Below are 24,427 nucleotides of genomic sequence, written 5' to 3'. Positions count from 1 at the left end.
AAGAAGCTGCAATAACAACTGAGAAAATATCAAGAAACAGAATACAAATTTTTATTTCCCATTTTTATCAAAAGCTAAAAATTTTATGGCTTCTTCTTCAAAAGCATCATAAAACTATAAAGAAAATACAGTTTTCAAAGTACAGTTTTTAATTTGTATTGGCTCGATCATGCTACATGTACATACACTACATGTTGCACTTAAACGATTCAGTTAGACTTAGGTCAGAGTTAGCTAAAATTAGCTACTTTATGCATATATTGTTTAAGTCCATGGCTTAAATCACTTAGTTAAACAGAACATGCCAAAGAAAAAGGTTAAATTAACAAAGTGCATTTTACATCTCTAATATGTGGTAAATAAGTACATTTGATATTAAGTGTGCAATCACTTGGGCTGAAAACACATGTTGTATTTGGTGTTTGTTCACCCTTGCTCTTGGATTTCAAATTGGGACAGAAGCATCTACCAAGTCGGTTTCCTTGATTAATTAATTGTTTGATTAAAAATTAGTTGACTTTTTCTGGTAAGGAAGGCTGCATAAAAATCCCTAGAGCATGGAGTGACAAACACTGTCAGATTATGGAAAGTGAGGTACAGGTCTTTCCCCTCCTTGAGCTCACGCTGCTGCAGCACTAAAAATATACAAATTCATCCTTTGCACCTGTTATTCAGCCTGCTAGTACAAAATGAGCTGCAAAGAGGAATTACAGCTTGTGACTGGCAGAGAGCTTACCCCAGCGATGCACCTTTAGCTTGCCTTCACCTGCTTCAAGCTCTGCTGCCTTCATAGCAGCTTGTGGTGGGACTGGCAGTGGAAATCACCTCATAACATTGGAGCTCCACAAAGAGAGAATGGGTCACTGGGTTAAATAATGGTCTCCTTGTCTTGGGAACTACCACTGTAATTTATTTCATCTATCATGAAAAAAAAAAAATAATGGAAATAGAAGTAGCTCGTGTTGGGCCATGTAGAATGAAGCACTTAGAATATAGTTGGGTGACGCGTGTGGATCAGAAATGATAGTTGGATTGGTCTCAGTATCCAGAGGTACACTGTGGTGTGATGAAGCAGGAGAAGTAAATGATGAAGCTCAAGAGCTACTGACCTGGCTCAGGCCTGCTAATAGGCTAGTGATTGCTGACAGCAACTTGTGGGACTGGCAGCATTTGTCTCTTTATTTTGAGCAGTGTCAGCATGACTGCTAAAAGACTGTAATGTACATTCCCATTTTTGAGTCCACTGTGAAGATACAGTAAATGATATTGCAGGACAGTGTGCAGGGTGAAGCCAGAGCATGGAAGCATTATTTTAGCGTGAAAGCATTAATATTTTGTATTATAACAGAGAATGCTAGTGGAGCTCTGAAAAGCAATAGAGTATTTTTAAAAGATCCATCTGGACTATAAACAGCAAATGTTATGGCAGTTCTTGTATCCTGGAGCATGAAGAGTTGTTGTTTCTGTCAGTAAAAGCTTTTGTTTAACTTTTTCTTTTAGGTGTATATAGGACCCTAAGCTTCCATACTTCATACCTTGTTTCAGACTTTCTTATAAAGTAGGCTATTTAATAGAAGTCTTTTGTCTGCTGCTTTAACATGAATAGAGCATTGCAATGTTTCTTTCCCATCTAACAGTTAAAACAGATCTTAAATTGCTTTGTTATTTATTTTCCTATTACACATTCTTTGCCACAAGAGATTTGTGTTGTTTTGGTTTTGGTTTTTTTTACCACTGACAAGTCTTTACAGAAGGAGCAGTTTCTGTCTGCAGGGTACAGCAGGGAGCATAGCTCTTGATATTATTTTTCTATCAATATTCTGCGTTCTAGCACAATTTTGCCTATAACTGTACACCCAGCCTCTCCTCTGTGGTAATAAAATTCAAAAGTATTTAATTTCTAGGAAGCCTATTAAACCAATGTTTGTATGGCCCTCGATATAGATCTCTAATTTCCTTTTCATACAGAGCGGATTGGCCCAAAGACCATTTTATTCCACCATATGTCCCGCGTTTCCGAAATGGCTGGGAGCCTCCTTTGCTGAACTTCATGGGAGCTCCAAAGGAGCAAGAACTCAATCATTTAGCTGAGTCAGTGGCAAACGTTGCAGAGCAACAAAGGAAGCAAGAAATGAAAAGACTGTCAACCGAGGTAGGTCCCCTGCCACTGCATTTTCTAAACTTGAGGAAGGCAACACCAAGTTTCCTTCATAAAAAAATATTCCATGACATTGTTGGAGTAACAGTGCTCTGACATTTGCCATGTCAGTGCAAGCTTTTTATACTTACAGTAAAGTTACACAAACCCAAATACCTGTTCAGCCACCAAAGCTGTAATAGGCAGCAGAAGAAGGACATAAAGCTTCTGGAACGTGTCCAGAGGAGAGCCACTAAAATGATCAGAGGGCTGGAACACCTCCCCCATGAAGACAGGCTAAAGAAATAGGGTTTTTTTCAGCCTGGAAAAAAGGAGACTCCGAGGTGAACTTGTAGCAACCTTCCAATATCTGAAGGGAGCAAATAAGAAAGCTGGAGTAGGGATTTTTACATGTGTGTATAGTGAGAGGACAAGGGGAAAGGTTTAAAACTTGAAGAGTGAAGATTTAGCTTAGACATTAGGATTAAATTCTTTAATTTGAGGGTGGTGAGACACTGGAATGGGTTGCCCAAGAAAGCTGTGGCTGCCCTCTTCCTGGAAGTCTTCAAACTGGATGGGACCTTGAGCAACCTGGTTTAGTGGGAAGTGTCCCTGCCCATGAAGGAGGGTTGGAACTAGGTGATCTCTAAGGTCCCTATCAGCCCAAACCATTCTATTATTTTATGATTCTATTGTTATCATTGAACTTGGTGGATTTTCCCACCTCAGCTGGGAGAACAGTGCAAGGCCCTGCAGTTCAGTTTGATTCTTGACCTGTGTTTTCAGATTTCAATTATTTTGATCATATAGTCTCCAGGTTGAATTTGAGCCAATGTATTCTCAAATGTGTATCCATGCAGGGGAACACAAACAGAGAAAAAAAACAGCAAACAGCTTTTTTGGGCAATTTTGGGTTTAACCTTCTTCTTCACAAATGTGGAATTTAAAATTCCTCTAATTAATTTCTTGAGACTTTCACTACATTGCAAGGAAGTATTTACTTGGAAGTGTTATCCAACTAATGCTGTGTCAGGTAATTTAGGCCTACTTCTGAAAACAGCTGCCAATCAGAATAATTATTACACAGGAACATTTTCCCATACTTTTGTCCCAAGAAATGTGATTCATTTAGCAAAAACATGATTATTCTGCTTAGAAAATGGAAACATGCACCACCATATCTAAAACTTTCAGAGAAACTGGAACACATTTACTGGCCAGGTTTGCTGAGACACAAAGGGTCTGACCATAAAGATTCTATCCCCTACTCTTTTTTAATAGAGCTGACTAGCAAATGTACTTTGACTTCTGTGAAAACTTTAAGAATAAAAGTAGATTTTGCTGCTTTTTAATTCAGAAAAATAGCTATTGCCTGTTGAAAACCTATTACAGTTCATGGTTTGGAATCTTTTTTCTTGTTAGAACATAAAGTTTAATTTAAAATTTAAATTTATTTTTCTCTGCTATCTTTACTTCCAATCAAATGTTAGGTGGTCCAAGATCCCTTGCTAGCAGCTGTGATATAGAAGTACACATAAGAATTATTTTTAGGTTCAGTTTATAGTCTTTCCAATCTTCCTCGAGCAATCTATGCCAATACACTGTTTAGAGTATGAGATGATACTGCATTTTATGTTAATTTTTATAATGTACATGATACATATTTTTTGTTTGTTAGTGATAAAATGCAAATGTGGGAGAAAATTTAAGGAAAGAACTATGTATTAGCTGTTGTGAAATGTTTTTAAAACTTTTTTTTCATGAGTATTTCCACTAGTAAAAAAAACCCCTAAAATCTACTCAGCTATTGAGAGAAACAAATTGGGTAAAAAGTCTGCCAAGCACAGGAGAATAACGTGTTACATATTTGATTATTTAAACCACTATTTAGCTTTATGCCTACCAAGATATACAAGAATAATGAGCCAAAAACTGTGATTATTGTCCATGATTTGTTTTGAGCACAAAAGCATTTACTAAAGGTAATAGACACAAAAATGTGAAATGTAGCTGTTGCCATTGGTGTCACCCCCTTCCCTGGTCAGCTCCCAGAAAAGTCTCATCAAACATTGTCTCAGTGTTGCTCTATACTTCCATTGGAGTTTGTTTGGGTTTTTTAACATGTTACTTCAAATTAAAAAACCAAAACAAACAAACAAACAAAAAAAACCCCAAAAATAAGCCAGTGACAAAAAACAAACCAGTGACAAAAAAACACAAAACCCCAAACAGACAAAAACTAGAAAAAAGCAAAATTGTCTTGGAAAAGGAATGACATTAGTTTTTCTGTTCTGATGATTATACGAATTTAATTTGCTGTATACATAATAAGCTAAATCATTTTTTTAGGGGGGAAATACATTGAGGAATTTTGGCTGCTTGTGCCTCAGGGAGTTGAATTCATTATTTTTGGTGACAGTAACACTGGTCAGATTGGTAGCGGTTTGTACTAGTTTAGCCTCTTTATCTGAATCATCATAAGGCCAAAAAAAAAAAAAAAAAAAGTTAAAGTACATCCCAGTTCACTAGAACTGTGTTTATATGTCTGGCACCTGGGATGTCAGGCTTTGCTTTCATGACTGTTGCTGACTCCCTCTTGGAGTCTTGGGCAAGTCATTTAACCTCAGTACCTTGGCTCTCTGCACCAGTGGCTCTTCAGGATATCTCTAGGGGCAAAAAGCACTGAGCTGCTTAATAGCTGTGAGATGCTGTAGGTGCTCAGCTGGAAAAGCTGTGAGAGTGCAAAATGCTGGTTTGCAGCAAAAGGACAGCCCTGCAGTGGGTGATGCCAGAATTCTCCTTCAGAAGACTCCAGAAATGAAGTGCTTAGCTTGGTTTTGTTTTGGGAATTGCTTAAAATAATTTTTACTAGAAACTGAGTATCACTGCTGGTTTAAGGGTTTTTTTTTTTAAGGATTGCTGTTTAAAAAGAAATTTCTAAAGCTTTGAATACTCTTTCATATACGCTTGTGATAGGCTGTGATTATTTTCCTTTATTTTAAAATCCTTAGTAACACTATCAAACACATAGTAACAAAAACCACATTTTGTTTTGCATTTCTTTATTTACTTAATGTGAAATGAAAGGGTGACATAAATGAGCCACTTGATATAAAATCCTGCACTAGAACGAGAATTTTACTTGGGAGGTTTTATTTCTAATATAGATTTACTGATAGCTAGCTAGAGGTTTCTGGTGTTTACATCTAAAACAAAAGCTCAAAGCAGTTTCTCAGTGCAGTTTATTTTAAAGCCATTCAGCCATTGTTTATAAGCTGTGTTGCTGCAGTGATATCTGAGAGATGACATCGACCTTGCCCCAGAGTACTCTTTTTCTTAAGAGTATCCACTGCAATTTTAATGCACCGGGATGACTTAAGATAGAAATTCTTTTGTTCTTATGCTTTAGATCTCCCCGTTTATGTATTTCAAGTGTCTAAGTTATTAACTTTTCATGGCAGAACCGTGGGTTCTGACAGGGGTGCTGATGGGGGCCCTAAGGGGTGCTGGATGAAGCGAAGTGGGAGATGCTGCTGCTGACACTAATGCACTTTGTGGCTTTCTTTCATTTTTTGTCTTCCAGCCTCCTGGTGTTCCCGACTACCCTCCCTCGGATGGGTATGCATTCAGTAACACAGTTTACAAAAGAGGGCCTCTGCTGGACCAGGGGGCAGCTGTTGCTGCCTTTAAGCAAACTGTTAGCCGACATGTAGATAGGTAACACGGAGTCATTGGCGTGCGTGGTGCTGTGGATAACTGTCCCCACTTATTGCTGCTGGGGTGGTGGTGCCTGGAGTTGCCTCTGGTTGTGTCTGGAGCACCTCATATGAGGGAGTGATTCTGGTTAGCAGTGGGAATCTGCTTTTGCTTCTCTTAAGGCACATCATTAAGACTCACTTTATACCGTTTTTATGAAGCTACCCTTTTAATGTATGCTGATAAATCACTGCTTTTGACAAAACTTGTGTAGTGGAATATCAGCCCCACTGAGAACACAGAATCCTCCTGTTTGGGTTCAGATTTTATTTCTGCTTTGTTTCATGTTTTTAAATTTACTCTTTGCTCTTTTCAGAACTACAAAGAATGAAAAGTCTGCTCTGAGATTCATCTGTCCTTTTTTTTGGAAGATTGTTATTTTTGTTTAGCTGCTCAAGTAGTGTTCTGTAGTGTCCTGCTTTTGTGTTTGGGATAGTGCATAAATATCCACTTTCAGAATAGCTTCTTGTTTCATTCATTCTCTTCCAAAAGTTACAAAAAATGCTTTCAATTGTTTGCATAGCACCCAGTGTCTTTTTGCACACCTTTCATCCCCTTCATTTTAGCTTAAATCCAAATATCTTGATAACATCAAATGAAGTGATCCTTGGAGTCTCAGCCTTGTCTGTGGGGAGAATTTATACCGGTACAAACTGTGGAAGTAAATCTGTAAAGCCATGCTGGAATTTCTCCCCTGTGCCAAACCATGGTCCATATACACCATATGAAGAATATTTTAGCTTTTGTGCCCTCGGAGATGTTTAAGCTACGCTTTTGGGGTCAGATTGTTGCTTAAAACAACAATAATATAACTCCCTTAATGAAACCTTCACAGAACCCCTAGTTTTGAGCTATGTGCTAAAAGATGCTGTTAGTCTTCATGCAAATGTGGAATATATGGTGTGGAGGGTAAAGACTTGATTCTTTTCCTGAACTTTGGATTTATTCTTCATAAAATCAACAACAACAGCAGCCGTCTCTAATCTTTTTCTCAAATTTTATTACTTTTTGGATCCTTGTCTAAGCACCAGCAGGCTCTGAAATCTAGATGATCTGTACTCTAAATTCCTTTCTTATCTGTCATGTAATAAGACCTGTTTTGTCTTTTCAGAGTAAGAGTATTCCATGCAAATGTTGCCTCCATTTCAGGTTTAGAGAATGGGGCTTATTGCATTGAACTCTTGATGATATCAGTGTATCTGGCTGCAACTGAAAGAGTCATCCGAGCCTCCTTTGTGGCGGCTGACGAGGAATGAGTGTTTCTGAGAAGCAGTTCACATAAAGTGAAATTAGTCTTTTGAAAGATATAAAATGAGACATGCTATAGTGGTGCCCCTTCCTTACCACTGACTGCAGGAGGGAGTCTAGATGGCTGCTACTGATGCAGACATTCCCAGTGTACCCCTATCTCCCAGTCCTTTCAACACAACAAATTTACATTTGTTGACTGGCTCCTCAGACATAAACAGAAAATTCCTTGTAGGAGATCATTACTGGGGGAAAGCTGTTAATATTTATTATCCCAAGTAACTTCCATTTAAAGTTAAATTTAAAGCATCTGTCAAGAAGCAGATGGGGTATGGGTTTAGGGAGAGGGAGTGAGAAACTCAAGCTCACCCTTTCAGCCATCAATTCGTGGCCTTTGTTGAAAGCTGGCATTCCTAGTGAGTGGTCGAAGGCCAGTGGCTACAGCTGCTTCTTGCATTCTGATGGATAGGTAGGTTATACCTTATCCAGGGAAATTTTGACCACAGGGAACTTCAATGAGCCTTATTCCAGGACCTCCAGTAAGGTGTTCTTCCCCTGGGTGAAGTAAAGGAAGTGTCAGGATTTTCAACTTTCAGTGTGTTATTAGATACATCAGGGACTCCCACTGATACTGAGAGAGTACTGGTTAGTTTTTCAGCAAGTTTTGTGGTGTTTCAGGTTGGTATGAGTTGTACCTTGCTTTTGTGCCATCATTTGAAGAAAATCACCCTGTTAGTCTGCAATCCACTACACTAGGCTCTCATTCAGCGTGCACAGGAGAGCAGGAGGCTGCAGTTACTGTATGTCTGATAGGCAATAAGAAAACAGTAGAGGATGGAAGGAGGGAAGCATTGAGAATATTTGTGTCCTGAGTAAACTTTTTGGCTCATTAGGCTGGGCTTAAAGAGTTATGATCTCTTCAGAAATGTACAGTCACTGCCTGGCCCATGTCCTGGGGAAATTGCTGTTGATTGCAACGGAGTGGGGTAAAACTGAAATGCAAGCACTTTTTAAAGTTCTTCCTGAGTTAGGTTTTTTGAAGGGGTGAGGATAGTTAGGTGTGGACAAGGTAGAAAGACACAGTTAGTGAAATGAGTCTGGAAAAACAGCCTTAACAGTAAAAGTACCTCCAGTGGTATGCTATTCATATCTTACTGAAATAGTAAGAAAAGAGTTCCAAATTAATATAATTTTGAGTGGATGATGGAAAAAAATTGGATTACTCACCCATCAATCAGCCTCACAGCAGCTATTCTGCAGACTGGGCTTCATCCCATGGTTTTCACTTTCTCCTTCCACACTTTTTAGTGATTTGCCTTTCTTTCAAAATAATCTTTCAATCTAAATGTGACTCTTCTTTGTTCTGCTCTTCCAAGTCAAGTGAGACAGTTCTCCACAGCCATGCACTAGCTAGGTAACTGCGGGGGTGCTCAGCCACACCTGGGACCCACGGTTACGCAGCACCGGCATCAACCATCGCCCACCCTCTGCATTCGCATCCCTGTGCACTGATGCTGTGTGCAGCATTTCAAGTCATCAATTGCTTCATGTTTTCATTATCTATTTCAATTTTATTTATATTTTTTTAAAACTTTAGTACCTGGCATTGTTTTGGGTTGTTGAGTGTAATTAAGTAAATAAAATTGCTGTTTCTTTTGGACCTGTTTTGAGGGGGTTGGGGAATTCTCACCTTGAGATAGTTAATCAAAGAAAGTAGTATCTTCTTACCCAAAGGTGTTCTGAGCAGGTCTTTCCTCATGGAAACAGAAGAGTTAAACCATGGTATGCTTTGTTCTACAGTGAGCCCTGTTTGTAACTGCCAAGAAGTTATTTTTCATTTTTAATTGATACAGTAACTTGAGGTTGGTAGAGCTGATGGTATCTTATTGTCTGACCTACAGTAGGTGGGAGTTTTTAGTTTAATTCCGTTGGTGTTGATGGCAAAAATTTATTTCTCTATTACATAATTGAAACAATTTTTGATGAGTGCTAGAACACAAAGCACAAGATAGCAGTTATACACTAAGTATATTTTTTTTTTTTATATGTCAAGCGACTGTTTAACCTACTGCAGCACAAAAGACTAAATATAGTATACTTGTTTATTTTAAAACAATGGCACCTGGTAATCTAAGTTGTTATCATATATCTTACAAGCAGTCAGCCCATAAAGATTACCAGTTCTTGAGGTCTGTGTAGCAAAACTGCCTCTGTGTTTTGTTTCCTTTATTTGTTTGGTTTTTTGGCACTTAACACAGTGTGTTACAGATGGGTAGATTTGCAGCAGCATCATCTTAGGGTGGGGTGGGTTTTTTTGTTTAAATGTTTTGCAGGTTGTCAGAAGATAGGGTGTTTTACCATGTTTTTATCTGCTTGAATGTCTCGCTGAACAGTAGTCTGATCTTTGCAGAAACTACGAAGCACACAATAAAGCACAGACCAAGAAATATGCCAAATGCAAGTATGAATTTATGGCAAGAAACAACAGCGAGCTTTCTGTCATGAAAGAAGAAATTGTAGAGGTAATTGTGTTTTGCAAAGGGAAGACTTGAATTACTGGTACTACTCAAAATTTAGATTACCTTTCAAGTGGACAGTGTGGCTGCCCTTACTGATTATTTCAGCATATTTGATTTATCATCCTTAGTATAGGAAGTGCAATTTATTTGTTTTACATCCTAGATAAGATAAGCAGACATTCTGTGCTGACTTATGAATTGATACATTAGAGAGATACATTTGTGTGTTTCTTCTATCTTCTCCAGTGTTGCTTTTTAAAACCTCATTTAGTATTATTGAAATAACTGTCTCTGGTAAACACCATCTGTGTATGCAGAGGAAATAGTGAAAGACTGCACCATCCAGGAAGAGTTGGTACCCTGAAAGATAAATGCAATTGCAAGGGAGGGATCAACAAAGAGAGAAATAGTTGTGTATGAGATTGCACAGTTAGTCAGAATTCGGAATTTTCCTGACCATTCTGCTCCAGATCCCAGTTCACTCAGAAGTGCTCACTCTCTGAATCTGTGCTACACATTCCCTTGAATTGTGAGTACTTGGTTTTTTTGTCATAAGCATAAAGGTGTAGAGGTAACAGCCTGTATGCACAAGTGTTTGATTTTCATTCCCCCATCTTGTCCAGCACATCTGAGGTTACAGAGGTTCTTCCATACTTTTTTTCCATATTCTTTCTTAACAGTCACATTTTGAAAAATGCAGCATTACCATGTAGAATTAATGATGAGGATAATCAAGGAAGTGTACAGGGATATCTTAGGGACATCTGTGTAAGATCTGTTGGCAATCACAGAACCTGGCAAAGTTATAGTTTTGTTCTGAAATGATGCACAGGCTAAGTACTGGCAGAAGGAAAGCCAGGAAAAATATCTAATTAATTTACCATATTATTTCAGATTCTGGATGACAGAAAACAGTGGTGGAAGGTTCAGAATAGAAGTGGCAGCACAGGCTTTGTGCCAAACAACATTTTGGACCCACTGAAGAATCAAGAAGGTGGTCTAGGATGGTCAGAGCCTTCATATACCCGCACCATCCAGGTACTGTCTGCTCCTTAGGACCAAAACTTTCTTTTAAAGTCTGCATGTGTGCATAGAGAGGGGAGAGAGATTCACAGCAAAGCTAAAATATATGGATGTTCCACTGATATATCAAAAGATTTGTATTTCTTGTACAGACTGAGGCTGATCTCTGTATTGCATGGAGTCTGACATGAAAGTAAAGTCGATAGAGATAAAACAAAATGTTAAAATGTTTTCCTTTTTTTTTTTTTTTCCATGCTTTTTTGCTTAGAGGTGGTAACTTAGATCCTAATGGATCTGTATGTATTTATTTTAATTGCAAATATCCTTTGTGGATTGATAGCTGTTGATGCCAAAGAAGGAGTTTGAATTATTTAAGGTAGGGTCATCTTTGTTTTTCCTAGGAGAGTGAATGCTAACTTTTTATTTTCTGTCTTTGTGTGTGTCCATCTTGTGCATCAATAACACTCTATTCTCCTGACATAATTTTGGTTCTCTTTCTTTTATGTTGTGCTGTGGAATTCAGATTTTTTTGTTGTCGTTTCTTTTATATGTTGAGCAGTATTAGAGGGTAAAGTATTAAAATAAAAAATGTCACGTCAGTGCAGTTATTCACCTGAGTAAAACAGTATAAAGTTGTAACGTGTGTTTTTTAACCAACATTTAAGTGGACCAGAGGCTCACAAAATAAGAAATTGTGTTTTGTAAGACCTGTTTCTTTTGAAGATTAGGCATACAAGGTTAGATTAAGCAGAAATTCCAGGCCTGCCTTTGAATCAGACTTTTTCAGCCCAAATGCAAATCAAACTTCAGTTTGAATTTTAGTTTAATATAATACTCATTCCTCATGCCTACACACGCCAGCTGATGACTAAAAACTAGAAATACCATAATATTACTGTTAATGGTCTCTGCTGCAGACTCATCTTAAGTTCCAGTTGAAGACGTGTTCTGTCTGCCCAGCTGCTGAGAAAGCTGCAGCTTTTGCAGTGTTTCCAGTTTAGCCAAGAATATGGAAAAGCTCTTGAGAAACAGGTCCTATGCTATTTCTGTCACCTAGAGTAGACCAATCTTGATCTTGGTGGATTTGAATCAGACCATTTCTGAGTTATTCCCATTCCTAATTATTTTCCAAAAGGTATGAACTCACTCAAAATTGATTAGATTTCTTTGCCTGTGTGTGAAATGAAGCATGTATCTAGAGTGCTTTTTAAATCCTTATTTTAAAATCTGACTTTTTTTTTTCTTTTGAGTGCATGCCATTTTGTGTGTTTGGAATTTGCCAACAAGTCCTGAGCAGGCTGAATACAGGTTGAGTTTAGGTTCATACACTGCCTTTCTAATGCACTGCAGATTTTTGAAGTTTTCTGTTTGAAATAATGACATGACGTGGGAAATAATAAAATAATCATTTTTGCAAAGCATTCTCCATGGACCTATGAAAATTCAGGTCAGAGCACAACGTTTAAGATAATTTTGTTTCTTCGCCTACTGGCAGTTTGCTCCCTACAGTCCACTGTTTGTTTTGTTTGTAGCCTTATATTCCACTGTAAGCTTGAAATTCTGTGAAATTATTTAGGAATATAATGAATTACACAGGATAAAGAGAGTCTTTACCAAGATGTGTCCAAATGTTGGTCTTAACTTTATGATGATGGTTATTGCAGCACTCCTGAACATGCTCACTTGTTTCTTTCCTTGTGATAGTTACAAGGCCTATATAAGATCTGTTTGGATAACCCTATTATTTTCGTAAGAGTCTATGATGTGTGGCTGCTATTTCAGAGAGAAATGAGGCACTGAAGAAATGAATGTTTTGTCCAAGGTCAAACAGAAGAACTTCTGGGTAGAGAAGGAAGAAAGAAGCAGTTTCTATCAGTGCCCTTGCCCACACCCTGAGCATGAGCAGGTTCAGTGCCTGGTGCCACACAGCTTTTGCTGGTCTCATAAGATATTTTTGGTTTTCAAAAGGCTGCTTTTAAAGTAGTCTGTCTGCTGTGGTGAGCACCCTGGAGTGCTTCGTGCTGTGGATCAGTGTTGTGTGCGAGGTTAGTGTGTTTCCTTACAGACTCATGGAAGCACAACTGACCAAATGATGTTTCTAGATTATTAGGGCAGATTAAGGATTCCACTGAAAGATAATATTTTTCATTAATTTGTTCTACAGCCATACACCTTTCCTCTGAAAGATGGGTGCCTTGTTATCAGAATTATTCTCAGAGCTGCAAAGTTGATTTTACTCTTGCTGTGACCTCTGAGTCCACATGCTAGATTAGATTGTGATTTTTTTTTCTCTCAATCTTTTTCAGGATCCAGGTCCCAGATAGTTACCTGAAAGCACTGAATTGTCTATGATGATACTTGCAGGAACATTATGTGCTATATCCTAGTTATTCCATTATCTTTGTGAGGCAAAGGCTACAACATTGTCTTTTTTTCTAGTCAGTTGAATTAGTTTCAGGAAAGCTGTTTTTGCTTGTTTGCTCCTTTTGTACATTTTGAAGGGCATTGTGCTGCTTGTTTATAATTTCTATTAATGTCAAGTATTGATTGTCAGAGTTTCCAGTGGTGTTGGTCATTTAGTGTGTCTTATGACTGTGAACAAACAGTGGTACTTCACCATCTCATTACATTTAAACATTAGCAATTTCCCAGGTAACATGATTCCTTTTTTTGTACAAACATTACTGGTGAGCCTAGAAAATAATATTTCCTATTTGCTGTGCACTTTATTAACTTTTTTAATGCTCATGAAAAGGAAAAGTGAGGAACACAATTGGGATAGAGGTGTGTGTCTTGATGGGCATGATAATTAATCCCATGACAACCTTTTTGAGGTGAGACAGTTATATTATCAGTGATTTGTATGAAATCCTGAAGAACAGAGAGCAAATGTTAAGCCAAATCAAGGCCTGTGCTTCTATTAAAAAACTGGCTGTTCATAGAAGTATGAGTGTATCCAAAATGCCTTTTTATGGTTTATAAAAACCAAGACAAAACTCTCCACCACACTTGGGAGAAGTGTCCTATGCATTTTTTGGCATTCTACCATTAAAATCTTTCTTTGAAGCCTTTTTGTTTGGCAGTTCACTTAAAATATCTCTGTGTGAGGTTGTTTTCCCTCAAGCACAGCATTTGTGCTCCCAGTTAGTGTCATGCTCACCTTTTGCCAACTGGTGTCTTTCCTGCAGATCATGAAGTATTTGATAATGAAGAGATGCAGTTGCCAGGTGTTCATTTTGCAGTGACTAAAGAGATGTCATAATTTTTGACCAAGAGCCAGGTTCTCTCTTACCTCGTTTGATGTAAAATGCTTTTCAAAGTTGCCATTGAACCAAGACTTTTGGCTGGCTTTAAGAAAAAAAAGTTGTTTCCTATCCAATTTGACATTGATTCAGTCTCAAATTACAGGATGTCTCTTACTATACAAAAATGTACCGAAAAGTTGTAATTATACAATTCTATATTATAAAATCATAATTATTAATGACAGCAATTAAAAGTCCCCAGTTTTTTCATTATCTACTTGTTTATTTATTTATTTGTTTGTTTGAAGAAATGGGGACTAATCCTGGCTAATACTAGCTTGAATAAGCAAATTCTGTCTAAACTTCTTCTTTTTCCACCCTAATGTACTTTTTCCTTCTGGCAAGCTTCTAGCAAAGTACATTTGTAAATCTAATGAAAACTTAAGTTCCTTACACCCTGGAAAGAGGTAGTTAGGTTCCTTGTAATGGGTCTTTAATAGGCAGCTGATTCTCTGAGAAATAGTTGAGACCACCAAAGGAAACTCAGAATGAAATCTACTCTTGAAATCTGTTCTTTCTGTCTTGGGTACCTCATTTTCCCTTTTGGGTATAGACAAGTAGTTGCTTCTCTTAAAATATAGCCAAAGGAAGGAGATAGATGCTCCAGAAGGAAAGATTCTTCTGGTGTCAAGAAAACTGCAGCAAGTTCAGAGGGAGGCCACAAGGATGACCAGAGGGCTGGACCACCTCCTGTGAGGACAGGATGAAAGAGTTGAAATTATTCATATAAATATGAATTATATATGAATTATAACCTGTAGCAGAGAAGACTCCTGGGTGGACTCTATAGTGGCCTTCTAGTACCTGAAGTGGCCAACAGGAAAGCTGGGGAGGGACTTTTAAAAAGGGCATGCAGTGATAGGACAAGGGGTAATGGGTAGATTTAGACTAGATAGCAGAAATAAATTCTTTCATATGAGGGTGGTAAAACCTCAACCTAGAACAGGTTGCCCACAGAAGGTGTGGCTGCTCCCCCCCTGGAAGTGTCCAAGGCCAGGTTGGATGGGGCTATGAGCAACCTGGGCTGGTGGGAGGTGTCCATACTCATGTCAGGGCAGTTGGATTGAGATAATTTTTAAGGTCCTTTCTAACCCAATCCAGTCTGTGATTCTGTGAAAACATCCAGACCACAATGCTGGTGACAAAACTGAGGCTGAATGCTCTGCAGCCCTGCTGGTGAACTTCCATTACTGAGTGAACACGAATGTGGCACAAAAATGTTCAGAAAGAGCACATAAGAAGCTTCTTCTCTTTGTTAACCTAATGAGAGCATTTCCCAGCACTAAAGCTACTTATGGTTGTACCCAATACCTTTAATGCTAAGTCTGTATTTGCCATAGTTTGAATACACATATTCCCTGGTTTTGATTCCAAAATGTATTTGAAAATTGTTGTTCCCTATTTTTTACAATGATCAAGATTAGTTTAAAATGTTATCACTGTCACTTAAACCTATTTTTCTGCTTAAAAGAGAAATAGGACAAGTCATACTGAATCTTAATTTTTTTTTAAAAGGTGCATACTGTAGTGTGCTGAAAAAGAGGTTTGGGACGTCTGTTTTTCCTGTAAACCCCAAAATTTTCTAGAAATAAAGAAGAAAAAAAATCTAGTCCCAGCAAGCTTTCTCATGTATCCACATTTTTAATGAGTACGTATCATCACTGTTCCAAATAATTTAAAATATTTTTTTCCAGCTTACAAAAGTTGAAAAGTGCACGTTTATTCTTAAAAGAAAAAAATATGAGGGAGAAGGAAAAAACCCCACCAAACAGCTAACCCTGAATTCTTAATTTTTCCAATGGCTGTCAGCAAATCAGTGAATACATACCTGTCAGCAGCAACTCTTACCTCATTTTCTAAGCTAGCCAACTTTTCTTAAGCTAAAATAAATAAGTCCTTTTTATTAATACCTGCTGTGACTTAATTGTTTCTCTTCTACAGTTGCCAGTGTTATCTGCATTCACCTTTGGATCCTCATTCCATTGTCAGTTTTTTGTCTGGGTTTCTTTTTCACTAAAACTCTTAACTTTCTGTCTGGGTAGCTATTTTGAAAAGAGTTCAGTGCTTATACAGTGTCACATAAGTATGTTTTGTAGACAATATGCTGGTCATTATTAATGAGAAAAAAATGAGAATGTCTCACTGTGAGTTGTTTAGTGAGTAAGAAGAGGTAATTATTAGCAGTTTTTAGGGTTTTTTGCTAATTTGCTAATGTGTATGAAATTTCAAGAGTGATGTGTGAGGCAGCTACTTTTTACCTTTCTAACCATACTGTTTGATGTGATTTACTCCATTTTCCTCACAGCAATTGCTGGAAGAGCTTTCAGAGGTAACAAAATTACTCTTCTGATATTGAACTCCAAAAATTACTCTCTTGGTCTATGTAATCACCAAATTCCATAGTGCATGCTTGTTTGTTTGTAGTAGAAGTCATGGGATGAATGTATGGATGTCCTCAAAAGATCTAGAGTTTAAAAAAGAAATGTTAAATGTAATTGGAAAATGTAATTGGCTTTTGGGCACAGATCAACAAAATATGAAATGTATTTCAATGTGGCTTTGTCTGTAAATTTAGAATCTGAGTGATGTTTCTGGGTTAATTTCTATTTGCATTCCAGACAAGTCTTTTTGATGAGGCTTGTGACTACAGGACAACATGTTTTTGAAACTACATCAGTAGCATCCATTGAGAGCTACATGTAGTGTTCAGCTATCACTTTTTCTGGACTATGATTGTGGTGTGTGCAGTTGACGCTTTGGTTTGCAATGAATCTTTATCATAAAAAAAAATATCCTTCTTTTTTCTTGCATGTCGTTTAAGATGTTTTGGGAACACCTGAGGAGATAACAATCTAGCAATTGGAATCTGTGAACAAGATTAAGAAAAGATTGGAATATCATGAGAGTAGTTTAATATATGTTTTTTGTTTTTTTTTTTTAAGAAACGGAGAAGATTTTGGATATATACCACAGTGTATCTTTATATCATAAATTATGGTATATTAACCATATACCTAGTAGGGCATTCTCTTTCCACCAAAGGACAGGATTCTTAAACAGAAAATATTCTACTTGTTCTCTTTTATACTATGCATTTCAAGTTTTTCATTATTTGACATTTAAAAAAACATTTATTAATCTTAACATTGAAGTAGTAGGATACAGAAAAGTCAATAATTTTAATTTTTTTTTTTAAATCTCCTCACAGTGCACTGCACAAGGTGGACATGAAATAATTGAGGTTAATGCCTATGAACAACAAAATGCTAAGGAAAAAAAAAAAAACCAAAAAGGCAAAAATGTGTAATGGGGAATGTATTGTAGGAGAAAATGTTTGCTTCAGTAACTGACTACTACAGTCTAAGTGGAAAATTATCTCAGGGCAACAAAAAACTTCTTTTCCTAGGTTTAATTGACTGGCCATAAATGCTGATGGTGTAACTTCTCTGCTGGTGTAACTCAGCATAGTTTAGCTGTGATGGTCCCAGTTTACATTCAGTACAAAATGTCTTGTCCATGAGTGAGACTGAGTTTGGGATTCCTGTATAAAGGCAGTTGTTGATATTTAATACAAGTTTGATTGTTGCCAGGGCAGTGATGGGCTGCTCAGTTTTTAACATATGGCTCCTACAAATATTTCTCTGCTTGATCTGCCATAAACCCTCTGCCTCCAAGGAAATAGGGAAGGGTATTTCAGGAAGGAGCAATGAATCTGGGGAATGTACTCATCTATTTTCATACCAAAGTAAGCAGACCTCTCATAACTAAGAAATGAGGCATTCCTATTGAACAAACAAACTTTAATATCAAACTTTCAAGTTGTTTCAGTCCCAAGCAGTGGAGAGGGAGCAGTGTTAAAGAAATGAGGAATTTGAACTATTTGACAGAAAAGGGGTAGCATAGGCCAAGTATGAGCTTCTGGGCTTGCCTGTCACTGGGATTTCTATGGGAAAACCTCTGCCTCTTCCTGTAACTGGCACTCTCCTAAAGGCAAAGAAGGAGAAAAAACAGTCCCCAGAGTTATTCTTGAGACACCAGCCAGTTATTTATTAGCAGAAAGATAATTTCATGTTGTTAGAACATTGCATGAAGTGGGAGCAAAAGACAAATAGCCCCAGTGCAAGAACTGGCAGTGAAGTCTGTGTTTTGATGTTTATTGATTGGATTGTTGCATTGAAGTGTCATGTAGCTACCACACAGTTGAAGTGGTACAAATGAACGAGTCAGAGGAGCAGGAACCTCTTAAAGGGTGTCTGCATTTCAAGAAATGTTATACCAACTTCAATGATTTTAAGTTAAACAATTAGTCAGGCTCAGGTATGTTTGTTTTACACTATTTCTGTGTTAGATCTATACATTTTTATACTGATTAACTCCAACAATTGAAGTATCTTGGAAGCTCTTCAAAAGTGCCTGGTAACAGAAGTTTGGCAGCTAAAAACAGTTTCATTTATGGAACTCATCTGTTTGAAAGAAAGAAAAGTGTTTCAGATTATACCATTGCTGTGAATTTTTTGGCCAACATAGAAGGAAACTGATGCCAAACATTGATGCCAAAACTTGTTTTGGCAAATTTTGGAAGTATAACTGGCAAGTAAGGTGTCCTTGTGCAGCAAATGAAGCCAGTTGGTGCAAAGCATCCCAGCATCATCTGCAGAAACCTGAGTTTGTCCGATATCCAAGTTTCATTTTCAAACCCAGTCTCTCTGCATCTTTTCAGAAACAAAAGACAGACCATGTTGCAAAGCAACCTGATCCAGTTCCTGCTACTCCTTCACCTCCTCCAACACCTGCTCCTGTCCCTGTGGCTGTCCCCCTCCCTCCTAGTGCCCCAGCACCTATACCTGTTCCTGTGCCCAAAGCACCAGCAACCATCAGCCGCCAAAGCAGCACCTCCAGTGACAGTGGTGGCAGCGTTGCACGAGACACCCAGAGGCAGAAGCAAGTTCCTGTGGATCGTAAGTTTGTCTCAGAAGCAAGAAAAAAGCATTTTTCCCATTCCTTTGTGTTGTACTTTATCCTTCTGTTTCTGTTAAATTTTTGTGGTTTAGCTTCTACGTTTTCTACATACAGAATATTCTGACCCTTTCTAATCAGTGGTGAGTAAGAGCAGAACACTTCTGCACTTGTTACAGTCCTAAATCCTCTCCTTTTATGACTTTCTGAGATCACCAGTCAGTGGTTTTTGGCATTGCAAATGCCTGTGCTGATATTCTGGGTAATGTACTTTTTCCACCTGAACTCACTGCTGCATTACAATAAAAAAATTGCCTTTACAATCAGGTAGGCTGTTTTTATGCTTCTGTCCATGATCATGCAGATTTCAAGGGTATTTCCACTATTCTGAAACATGCATCCAAGGCAAGCAAGGTCTGGCTGATGAGCAGGAACCATGGTGTAATAATAGAGTTGCAGGAGGCTTGGCTTATTCCTCTTAGCCTGGTCAGGGCTACAGCTGGAATGCCACTGAGCAACCTTTTGTGTCTTTGTCTTAGGAGGATAAGAGAACATATTTTGTAGCCCTTTAACTGGAAAAATATGGTAACCTGCAACCAGCAGTGTGTGGCACTGGTGAATTGTTCTGCTTAAAGCCACCTTGTAAACACAGAGCCTGCCTGCTGCTGAGGCTCTTGCTCTGTACCAGTTGAAAAGCAAGCTAGGTTAAGAGAATTTATTTAATCAAAAGTATCTTTCCTAAATGCACTTTAAGCAATGTGATTGCTTGGCTTAAAATAAACTCCAACTTGCAGGCAAGCATTTGCTATAGCTATTAAAGTAATGGCTGTTAGAATAATGAGCTTTGCGCAGTTCAAGAGTTGACAGCTTTCCCCATCCTCTGCCTTATCAGAAAACCCCACTTCCACCTGAGGTTAAATATTGGCACAGAGCATAATCCTTCCTACAGGAGGACTTGCTTTCTGCCTGCTCCCATTGGATGGGAAGCATGCTTGCTTGGTTAAGCACAGTCAGTCAGTGGAGCCAGGGCTGGCATTGCCTGCTGGTGGACAAGCTCTTGCCTAAGCACTGAATTCAGGAAACCTCTTGGATTTTTTTAATATATTCACATAACATTCTGGCTGGCTGAAAATGATAAATGATGAACAGCCTAGCCTTCAATTCCATTTTCCAAAGAAATAGTAGGGCCAGCATCTGCCTATGTCCTAGTTTGGGCAGTTTGTTACTGAGACAAAACCAGAAACCTGTGCAGTTACAAAAGCTGTGGAAAGTGAGGATGAATTTCACCCACACAGACACAAAAATTACCTTTATTCCCATGGAAGATGGACTTTGCATGCTGTGGCAGGTGTGTTTCGCTCAGTCCACGATGGCCTTCTCTATCCATGACACGTGGAAAAATGTTGCTGATTTCAGGTACCCAAGGTGTGAGGTGTGAAGAGCTGGTGTTAGGCTAGGGGCTTACAAGACATCTCTTGCTCTCTCAGCCTTTTCCAAGGCCCTAGAGCATGCACAGGAGCTCCTGCGTCCTCCTGGGAGCTGTTGCTCAAGCAACGTGGTTAATGGGTTTCAGGTAGCTCCCAGTCCCTGCAGAATAGCTGCCTCTGCAAAGGTAATGGAGAACTCTGCCTGTGTACCTGCTGCCCAAGTACCCACCTGAACCCCACAGGGAATGCACCTGCTTCCCACTGAGTGTATTTGGTTTACTTAGGATAATGCATCTAACAGGAGTAAGGATCTGTTATCTGATGGTTAAATATTTATCTTCAGGTATAGTGTTGGTCTAGATAAAACAGAAGTATTTCAGAATCTGTAAATAGAAGGAAGAAAGTAATTTTCTTGCTTTCTTCCTGTTTGGGAAAGTAATGTGCATGCTTTGATAACATTGCCTAAAGACTTTGCTTGTATATCCCATCTCAGACCTTCACATATCACTGAGCACATGTCATTTTGGCTTCAAACTCAGGGGAGGGGGGGGAAACATCAACATGATGGGGCCTGAATGCTTCAAATATTTTTTCTAGACATGTTTTAGTCACTTTTAACCAGGGGTTATTTTGTAAAATAAACCCCAAAATGGCTAAAAGACAAATTTTTCTTTTTTTGTGATGATTAAAAAAATAATCCTAAAATCCTATGTATAGCTTGTATCTATTTGTCTAACTGCCCGGAGATGTTGATCCTTGGAGAGGTTTGGAGAGAATATAAAAGGAAAGTAAAGAAAAAAACATTTTTGCTGCCTTAGAGGTTTTGTTTTTTGTTTTCTGTTGTTGCTGTTAGTGGGATGGGAGAAGAGGAATAAGTTTTGCCATGTGCATGCAGGAGAGAAGGTGCTGTAGTTATTTTTTGCATATCAAAATGAGAAATTCAATAAAGATGGCTAAAAATGTTTTTTAAAACAAAACAAAACCAAAAAAAAAAAAAAGCAAACCAAAACCCACCATAAGTCTTGCCCAATTCCTGTGTCTCTGGTAAGAGCAACCTATACTTTTTTTCATTCTTTTTTAAGGTGAAGTGCTACATAATTCCACCTAACTCATCACTCTAGGCTTGGAGTGTTCACGTTTCTTAAAGCCTTTTCACAAATTTGATTACTACAATAGCTCATTAGATATAAGGTAATGCGTGTCAGCAACAATGAAATTTTTTTTGCCTGTGCTGATTTGCCTTAAGAAGTTGAGCATTCAATTAAATAAATGTTTGTGGAAAGTGCTGCCTTTCCAAAGTGTAAGCAATCTTATATTCACCCTCATTTTTTTTTTTTTTAATTTTTAAAATATCTTATTTGTATTTGAAGAAACACAGACTACGGCAACTGAGTAACCCTCTGTGCCTGTTTCCTTCACAGTTTTGAGTGCTGTTTGTCTGATGTAAACCTCTGTGAAACATTAAACTCATCTCCTCATTCTAGGGTCCCAGTTGAATTTTGCGTTGGGTTTTTTGTTTGGTTGGGTTTTTGTTTTGAGTTGCAAAGAGAGGAATATAAGAAATAAGCTGGCTCTGATAAAGCAGCCTTGAGAATAATTTGCGTGGGGCATCACTTTCTCTCTAGGCAGGAAATCCCAAATGGAGGAGGTGCAGGATGAACTTGTTCACCGTCTCACCATTGGCAGAAGTGCTGCCCAGAGGAAGTTTCACGTGCCACGACCAAACATCCCTGTGGTTAACATCACTTATGACTCTTCACCTGAGGATGTGAAAGCATGGTTGGAGTCCAAAGGATTCAATCCTGTGTAAGTCTGGGGGCAAATGTAAGAAAACTTCTAAAAATTTGTCTCCTGTCAATAACTAGGATGTGGTCTGTCCACTTTTAAAAATTAAGCAGCCTTCTGAAAATCAAGACACATCAGCTGCACTCTTGGAAAAAAGAATTTGTGTTTACATACACACACACACACACACACACATATATATATGTAAACATATAAATTTATGTATATATGTGTGTATATAATATGAATCCATAGATATCAATGTTGCTATAGACCTATGGAGAAATATATATATATATATATATGGGGGAAAACCAGCCAAACAAAAAATATTAGCCTCCACCAAAAAGTACTTATTATAGCAGATATTAAATGGACTTTAAGAGTTCCATTGCATTAAGTTTGGTCTTCATCTAGTAGCCATATCTGAGATAGTGTGAGATGAAGTCAACCTGCTGTTCTCCTTTAGTGTGTGTATTTATGCTTATCTCTTGTTTGTTCCCTTGGTGTGACCCCAGGACTGTCAACAGCCTTGGAGTGCTGACAGGTGCTCAACTTTTCTCCCTCAATAAAGAGGAACTGAGGACTGTTTGCCCAGAAGGGTCAAGGGTCTACAGCCAAATTACGGTACAGAAGTCTGCCTTGGAGGTTTGTATAACCCTTCTTAGTAACTTAATGCTGCGAGTGAACCTGTAGAAGTAAACAGCTCTTTCTGCAAGGCAGCTTGCATTTTAGAATCACAGAATGGTTTGGATTGGAAGGGACCTGAAAGATCATCTGGTTCCAACCCTCCTGCCATGGGCAGGGACAACTCTCACTAGACCAGGTTGCTCAAAGCCCCATCTAACCTGGCCTTGAACACTTCCAGGGAGGGTGGAGCCATGACTCCTCTCAGCAAAACCATTACCCATCATTCTATTTCTACATGCCCAGCTAAAAAGTCCCTCTGCAGCTTTCCTGTAGGCCCCCTTTAGGTACTGGAGTGCCTGTTGGTTTTTTTTTTTCTCAGTTCCCATCACATTGGTAAGAAGTATTTACACCTGAATCGTTTGATATTAATACATTGAATAAGCATCTGCCAAAGCACTAAGTGGAACTTCTCCCCACTTCTAAAGGGGCCCATAAAGCATTAGCAGTAGTGCATGGTAGTAGTCAAATTTAAGACTATAATGTGGCTGCAAGGAGACAAGATGAGCTATAAAGGACATCAGAAAGAAACAAATAGGAGAGAGTAAAATGCCCTTTTTGTTGCCTTTTGCTCTGCCTGGTTCTTGAACAAATATATTCCTTGTACTTTTGGTAATGATGATTTAGTTTTGGATTATCCTTGTAGAGGAGATTTGAATTAGTAGGTTTAAGAAATGATAGAATGAGCTCACTGTCAGATCTTGAGGCCTGTCAGGTCAAATGCTGGGGCATCTGAATTGGTGGATTCCTAAGTGGAGCAATGCACATTTGACTCTGTGCTAGCAAAATTATTGGGCAAAGGATAAAAGTATTGTATCTCTCTGTTCATTGGTCTGTGTCAGTTTGCTTTAATTTTGGTGCTATTGTTCCTTAAACACATTGTCTACTGAGTTATTCTAGGGAGGATTCTTACCAATTTTAAACCAGGAAAATTGCAGGTACCACTACTTTTTTAAAAAGCTGCTGTGGAAAGTAAAGAAATGGACTCACAACTGTCTAGTGATGAGACTAGATTAATGGAGAAGCTATATGCTTCACATCCTAAAATAAAATTTTGAAGAAGTTCGTGTTTCTATCCCCTCATGAAACTGGGACTGTCTTGCTTAAGTGATTTTAAGCTTTAACTACCAGGCTTATTTTTAAAGACAAGTTTATGATGATGCATGTTTTACAATTTATCTGATCAGTGTGGATCAGAGAACATTGCCTTTCTAACATTGTTCAAATTGATTCATCCTCTTCTTCAAGCCCTCTTTTCCTGTGAAAGAAAGAGAACTTTTTCACTTTTATTCTTAGACATATATCTCACTACATTCCAGTGCAATTCATCATTTCTTAGTGAAGATATATGTCTATTATTCAACTTTTCTGCAATGTCACTGATCTTATTTCAATTTCATAAATAAGGCCTCTGTGGAAGGAGATGGAAGTGCCTTTGTGGTGGAAGTAAGTTTGAAAAGGAGAGATGCACTGGATTGCAGAAGTCTGTCTTTTTTTTTTCCCCTCCACGCTGTTATTCTGCTTCCTCAGTTAGGTCTTGCTTTGCAGGAAATTGAGCTATCAAAACTTGTCTAATAAATGCTC

The 24,427-nt window shown here is 38.2% G+C and overlaps 1 protein-coding gene across 14 annotated transcripts in view; it reads left to right on the top strand.

Moving 5' to 3' along the window:
• The window catches only part of EPS8 (EGFR pathway substrate 8, signaling adaptor), a 131,720-nt gene that overhangs the window by 101,844 nt on the left and 5,449 nt on the right, over positions 1 to 24,427 (top strand). For 10 of the 14 annotated variants that reach the window (XM_071732995.1, XM_071732994.1, XM_071732997.1 and 7 more), the window contains 7 exons: positions 1,969 to 2,152; positions 5,721 to 5,854; positions 9,552 to 9,663; positions 10,555 to 10,698; positions 18,709 to 18,946; positions 21,997 to 22,177; positions 22,675 to 22,804. In XM_071732995.1, the coding sequence (XP_071589096.1) occupies positions 1,969 to 2,152; positions 5,721 to 5,854; positions 9,552 to 9,663; positions 10,555 to 10,698; positions 18,709 to 18,946; positions 21,997 to 22,177; positions 22,675 to 22,804 (1,123 nt within the window). The remainder of the gene's footprint in view (positions 1 to 1,968; positions 2,153 to 5,720; positions 5,855 to 9,551; positions 9,664 to 10,554; positions 10,699 to 18,708; positions 18,947 to 21,996; positions 22,178 to 22,674; positions 22,805 to 24,427) is intronic. The other 4 variants (XM_071733005.1, XM_071733004.1, XM_071733007.1 and 1 more) reach the window with 1 other exon arrangement.

This window comes from Heliangelus exortis, chromosome 1, assembly GCF_036169615.1.
Source record: "Heliangelus exortis chromosome 1, bHelExo1.hap1, whole genome shotgun sequence".
Lineage (NCBI taxonomy): Eukaryota > Metazoa > Chordata > Aves > Apodiformes > Trochilidae > Heliangelus > Heliangelus exortis.
Note: the sequence above shows the minus strand (reverse complement) of the source record. Positions and strands in the feature narration are given on the sequence as shown.